Genomic DNA, 6,727 nt, shown 5'->3' with positions numbered 1-6,727 from the left:
CTTTGAGTTTATAAACATATATAAAACACATTATGAACATAGAACACAGTGAATGATTGAATAAATAAATTTTGCAAGTTCAAGAGATGAAACATTCTTGAAAAAAAAAATAAAAATCCTAGGTCTCGAGAAAGCTGTTGTATTATCTAACTTGGAAACTTATTAAGAAATGGCCTTTTAAGTTTTTACTCTAAGGAAGTGTTTGGTTGGATGTTAGACTTTCTTCTGGTTGATTTTTAGAAACATTTTTCACCACCAAAAAAAATATTCCTTAAGTCAACTTTGGTATTTTGTTTTCCACGGAAAACTAGTAAGACAATTTTATCCTTATTATTATTATTATTATTATTATTATGTAGGGGTATATTAGTTTATACTCATTATTCTTTACAATCTCAAGCCTAACTACACAATGGAATCAATTCCATTATTTATTTTTCATAAAATTTCAATTCCATCTCACTTCAAATATTTTATGAGAACTAAATGGGCTGAATCATTTTATCTACTCATAATGGCATCATGACTATCATCTGATCATAAAGTTACAGTTATCAAATAAAATAAAATGTGCATACAGCAACTTTCCCATTTTTGGGTGTAAGGACAAGGGCAGAGTGAAGCTAAGTGTAGTGCTTGAATGTAATGAATCCAGTGTATTTACAAGTGGTTGGTTGGGAGAAAGAAATTAAGGATGAAATGAATTATAATTCAGTGAGAAAAGAATAAAGTGAGAATAATATAAGAATTCAAATTACATTGTTTGACAGGAAGAATAAAATAATTGAGAATGAGAAGGAAAGAAATGATATAAAGACTAAAATGTCATTGTGTAATAATAAAAATAATACTCTGTAATAATTAAGGGTATTGTTGTCATTTTATTCACTTTTCCCTTTCTTACAAGCATTGAAATGCAATTCATGAGGGTACCTCATGAATTGCATTTCCCTCCAACTAAACATTGTAATTTGGATTGCCATGAAATAAGATAGGAAAAGAATTCAAATTACATCCAACCAAACACCCCATTAAGATAAAAATAAAACAAAATGATGGTGCTGCTGCCATGAAAAAAGAATTTGATTATCATATTTTTCCACAGAAAAATCATGCACAAACTGTTATGTACTTATGTACAGGAGAAACTATTTGAAGATGCCCTTTCAGTAAAATTCCACAGCCATAAAACTGCAAGAGCCACATGGCAAATGGTATACCTTTGCTCACCACACTCAAACATTAACTATTCAGATTCAATGATAAAGTCAAAGAACACTGCACACACTGCCCACCATAAATCTGCATCAATTTGGAATCTGGAACATTAGTGCCAGAAGTAACAGCGAGTCAGCGATTACCATTTATTCCAATCTGCTGCATTTACATTGATGAACATAGGCTGTGGTCAGGATACGTTTCAGACTTGAGTGCTTGTAAGACATCTCCACTGTCCCACGCAAGGTCCCTTGTTTAAAAGAGTTAGCAAGCCCGCATTGTTGCCTGACAACCCAGACATGTACCTATGCAACAACATTGGTTACAAAGGCAGCAGGAGCACAAAGGATTGTAACAATGCACTTTGATATGAGAAAAATAATGATTCACACTTGCCATGTCCAAAACCCCATGTTATATGAGTATTTTTTTCATGTCAAAGAGATGTAGAGATGTACTCACTTGCATCTACTTGTTTTCCTTCTCCATGTGACTAAGGACCCGACCCACTGGACAGAATAAATTAAAGAAACAATCAGCTGAGATATAAGGGTATATCAGACCAGATGCCAGATAACAAAAAGCAAGACAAGCGAAGAGAGCATCATTTCACATGTAAATTCCACACCAGTCTTGTATTATCCTATGTCCTTGACAATTGACATGAAGCTCTATCAAAGGATGAGAGCAGAGGCAATGGTGGGAATCTTCAAAGCAATAATCCTAAAATTAATTAAGGCCCATAACTAGCAATGCTGATTTCGTTAATAAGAGGGCAGAGTTTCTTGTTAGTCAGAACTCAAACTTTTAACAGGATCTAATAGTCCTACTTTTTCATCTATTTCTCCCCTTTTAATGCTTAAAATGAAATGGGGACATCTAGAATCAATGAACAAGTATCACAAAAAACTCTGCATCATGAAAATGTAAAAATGGATATAACAAATACATTTTATGGCATATCTATTATAACTACATTACCGTGGGCATTGACATAAATGAAGTGGTCCCAGCAGCAGATGGCTTCCTCAAACGTGTTCCCATTGCTGGTGGCATGTCTTTGCATAAATGCTGGGCAATCTCCTTCAGCAATACCAGCTGTGCTTTATCAGTTCGCATTGATACGATTTCCTGTCTCATTGACTCCCTATCGGCCTCAAGTGCTTGAAGTCTCATATAAAGCTTCTTGACATCAGGATCTTCCATATTTGTATAATTCGATGAATCCCTTGGGGATGTAACAAAATCATCACCCACTCCAATAGTTGCCTTGGCATCTGCACCATCATTGTGTGATACACTTTGATGAATGGAGTCAATCGTGTAAACTCTGTCACTCGTGTCATCTTCAACCTCTAATGCGTTATCCGCTTTCCTCAAATTTGAAAACTCATACACCTGTGGAAGTTCTGTCCTCCTAGAACTTCCACCAAATTTTGGAGACTCTGTTATGATATTAGAATCCATTTCATTATTTGTAGGGACGAAGGTATCTGAACTATCTGTTGACAACATACTCATATGCCTTGGCCCATGAGGAGATTGATCAACTATCACTTTTTCAAGGACATTGTTCTTATACAATTCTCCATCGGGATGACTGAACCTAGGACTCCTCTCCAACTGGTTGATCCTACACTCCAAATCTCGCAAATGATCCTGTGAATGTGGTGTCTCCCCAAATGCATATTTCTCAACATCCACAATCTCATTTTCAACCTCAGAGCAAACTTGATTCTCATTAGAGCATTTGAGCGGGGGATAATCGTATAAAGGAACTTCAAATTGTCCATCCAAAATCTCAGCCATGCTATTATTCCTACTCAAATTACCCCTTTTGTCACCCTCTCCATCAGCTTCAGATTCTGTGAGCCCATAACTCAGCATTCTGTGTTTGTACATTTGCACCTCACATGTCAAAGATTGAATTGTTTGCTCCCTCTTAAACAGTAAGTCCTCCAAGGCATCCATCTCCTGTTGGTCATGTGCTGTTTTTTCCTCTGCAAATCTTTTAAATTGCGTAAATTCCATCTGAACCTCTGCTTTTTCGCTTTGCAACCTCAGGATCATTGACATTGCCTCATCAGCTGCTGTTGAGGAGGCATTTCTCTCCTTATCCAACTCAATACGTAAATCCAGGATTGTCTGCTGCTGGTTGCTGACCATTTCACGAAGGGCAGCACATTCATTTTCAATATCAATACGTGCTGTCTGAGGTAAGATTAATCCTGGAACAGTAAAAGCAGTGCCATCGAATTCTTCGTACTTGCGTTTTATGTTGCGGGACCAAGTACCAGAATATGATCCATTCATCATGGAACAGCTGCAACCACAATCACAGCATTTTGCAGGCCTCGTTGACATTGGGGACGCACTTTCAAAATCCATAGACTAATGCACATTCACCAAATGCTTCGAGTCCCTAAATCCACAATTAATCTAACACCAAAGAAAATAATTTTTTTAAAAAAATTTTAAAATCAACCTAATAAATTCATGTACAGCATAGCCCCAATCCCTTCCTCTTCAATTGTAAACCAATACATATCCTTCCTAATACGCCAAGTCTCCCTATCCTCAATCACAACATACACACAGAATAAAATTCCTGCAAAATGCCATCAAAACCTATGAATTCATACCCAAACCAACGCTAAATTCCACAGGCAGCCAATTCATTCATTCATCATATAATATAAAACAATATAACAATGTTCGTATACTATACCTGGAGGACGATGAGCAGGGAGCTAGGGAATGGAGGCGGTGAAATTTTCCCGGTAAACAAAACGTGGACCAAATATTCTCCGGGTAACCGGAAATTTCAGAAAAGCGAGGGAAAACAGAGAGGGAAGGGTGGAGGAAGGGAATTAAAAAAGAAGCTTGCTGAGAAAGAGGTGTGAATAATATGATAATCAAACCCTAGATTTTGTTTAATTGCTTCGTTCTTCGTGAATTAATGGCGGATTTTTTTTGTTTATTTTTATTTTTATTTTATTTTTCCTTCTCTGGCTGGCTGCTGTACAACAAGGTCAAGGATGAGCGGTTTTGGTTTGAATAACGGAGATTTTTCGGAAGTATATACGGACTACAATTTTGGCATCTGGCAGTGCAGTGGTTTTGGAATCTTCGTCCCGTACATTTCGCTTATTATTTGCCCCTTCGGCAGAAGAATTTCGATCCATTTCAATTTTATATGTTACAATATAAATATTTTTAAACATTCACATAATAACAACTCGAGTTTTAACCTTTTTTTCAAAACAAAGCTACACAACTTTTACATATTCCTTAAATAATTACAAAGAGCTTGATAAATAAAAAATGGACCGGTATCAAACCAAAACCAATTTCTTAAGGATAAACTAGCATTTCTAGCTAATAAGTGATCCACAGTATAGCTTCACAAAACAGAGATTGACATTTGAAAACAAAAGTAAAAGACTACTAATATCACGCAAAATTAAACCATAAGGTGAGCCATTGTCATATTGTAGTTGGGTAACAAATTGTTGAGCATCACTTTCAATAATAACATCATCATAGGCCTTATCTTTTAGCCAGCTCAACGCATCCCGGACAGCCAAAGCTTCCACTTGCTTTGGTTGAACAACTCCCCATTTTCCTACCACTCCCGTCGCTACCATTAAACCTTTGGAATCATAATGCACCCAACCCAAACCAAGCATATTCCTATCTTCACGGATCGTTGCATCAACATTTAGGGTGTGTTTGGTTAACATGTTTTGGTATAAGGTATGGGTATCAAATTGATTCTTATTATTTAATTGACAGGTTTTTAGATTACTACTATGGATTTGGAATATCTCATTAATTAAAAAACTCATACCCTTATCAAATAAGAATTTCATTTCCCTTCATCCATTATTCCCCAACTATCAACAATTATTTTCATTTCACTCTACTACCAAACATGCAAAATACTTTCACCAAAACCTATTACCTTGACCAAGTATTTGATGTCCATACCGATTCTGATTCCCATGTGCAAACTAAACACACCTTTAATTTTAACAAGTCATGATTTGGTGTTGTCCACAAAACCACCGTACCCTCGCCCCCAGCTCCGTGACACTCCCTAATAGTTGACGCCTAACCCTCCTCCACTCTCTCAAAAACCCCAAAGATAGACACACCACCTCGCTCAAGTTTTAACTTTTAATTAGTTACTAAATTTTATCTAAATGACTAAGGGTGTATTTGGTTGGTGGGTTTAGGCATAAGGAATGGGTATAAAAGTGATTGCTAGTGTTTGGTTTATAGGTTTTATGAATGCTAATATGGGTTTCGAATACCCATTAATGAGAAAACTCATACCCTTATTAAATAAGGGTTTCATTTCCCTTCCTCCTTTCTTCCCCAACTATTAATAATCATTCCATTCCACCCAACAACCAAACATGCTAAATACTTTCATCAAAATCCATTACCATTACCAAGTATTTGATACCCATCCCGATTCCGATTCCCATGTGCGAACCAAACGCACCCTAATATTTTATACGCATAAAAATTCATGATATTGACCGGTGGACTGATTGCGTGATTTATAATTTACATATGTATTGGCTATGGGGATGAAGTCCTGTAGATTTAGGATTAATTTGACGAAGCTATAATCACCTAAGTTAAAAATAAAATTAATATTAAAATATAATAAACAAATAATAATAATAATAATAATAATAATAATTTAGTTCAAATTATATTTTCCATATCTTTAAATGAATAATTTTTAATTATATACTTAAAAAATATTTTAAAACGAACTAAATTTTATTTTTATTTAATAATATAATTTTTATAAAATTTATATTTACAAAAAATATTACTACATATATTGGTATATCTATAGAAATAATATATGTATTATATGCACATATGATTTAGCACTCGGATATTTAAAATATAATGTACAATTAAAGAAATTGTTATATGAAGATTTAATAAAATATTAATTAAATAATAAGTATAAAAATATATGGTAAATGTAAGTGTGGGGTAATAATGATAGAGTCATCAATGATAAAATTTATTATATTGTAACAAAATTATAATAGCGTAAGGATATTTTTGTGTAATAAAAGTTTAATATGGATAATTTTGTTTAATAAAAATGAAGTGTGTATAACATTTAAAGTATAATTTATACATTTATTAGCATATGAAAATGAACAAAACCCATGAATTTTAATATGGATGGATAGATATAATGTTTTTAGATTATAGATTATAGATTATATGCTTATTGGTAGCTCAATTGCTGAGCCTAATTTCACTCAATGCAGTGACCCTTTCATTATCTTGTCTGGTTGAATTATTAGACTATTTTTTTTTAGTTGCATGCTATTTTTTTTTGAGTACTATTAACTATGTTACATGTAGTATTTGTCTATATATACTTTATCAATTTAATGAAGCCCAACGAGTCAATATCGCCACAATTGAGGCTCGAACTCATAATCTTCTATTTAAGAGAGATACTTCA

The 6,727-nt window shown here is 34.2% G+C and overlaps 1 protein-coding gene across 2 annotated transcripts; it reads right to left on the bottom strand.

The window, feature by feature from the left end:
* Positions 1 to 1,065: 1,065 nt before the first annotated feature.
* LOC116030302 (myosin-binding protein 7-like) lies at positions 1,066 to 4,330 on the bottom strand. Of its 2 annotated transcripts, none has more exons than XM_031272519.1 (4): positions 3,947 to 4,330; positions 2,200 to 3,826; positions 1,681 to 1,727; positions 1,066 to 1,523 (listed from the first exon to the last, which is right to left on the bottom strand). In XM_031272519.1, the coding sequence occupies exons 2-4, from the start codon at positions 3,604 to 3,606 to the stop codon at positions 1,421 to 1,423; spliced, it is 1,557 nt and encodes a 518-aa protein (XP_031128379.1). In that variant the 5' UTR covers positions 3,607 to 3,826; positions 3,947 to 4,330; the 3' UTR covers positions 1,066 to 1,420. The 2 variants fall into 2 exon arrangements, with proteins under 2 accessions (XP_031128379.1, XP_031128380.1); XM_031272520.1 differs by having other exon boundaries at positions 2,200 to 3,657.
* Positions 4,331 to 6,727: the final 2,397 nt, after the last annotated feature.

This window comes from Ipomoea triloba, chromosome 9 (genome assembly GCF_003576645.1).
Source record: "Ipomoea triloba cultivar NCNSP0323 chromosome 9, ASM357664v1".
NCBI classification, from domain to species: domain Eukaryota; kingdom Viridiplantae; phylum Streptophyta; class Magnoliopsida; order Solanales; family Convolvulaceae; genus Ipomoea; species Ipomoea triloba.
Note: the sequence above shows the minus strand (reverse complement) of the source record. Positions and strands in the feature narration are given on the sequence as shown.

Excerpts from the sequence above, each read along its gene's own strand:
- LOC116030302 (XM_031272519.1), bottom strand. The coding sequence starts at position 3,606 with ATGGATTTTGAAAGTGCGTCCCCAATGTCAACGAGGCCTGCAAAATGC. Across the intron at positions 1,728-2,199 it reads CATTTATGTCAATGCCCACG|TGGGTCGGGTCCTTAGTCAC; the intron begins GTAATGTAGTTA and ends TATTCTGTCCAG. Across the intron at positions 1,524-1,680 it reads AGGAAAACAAGTAGATGCAA|GTACATGTCTGGGTTGTCAG; the intron begins GTGAGTACATCT and ends GTTGTTGCATAG.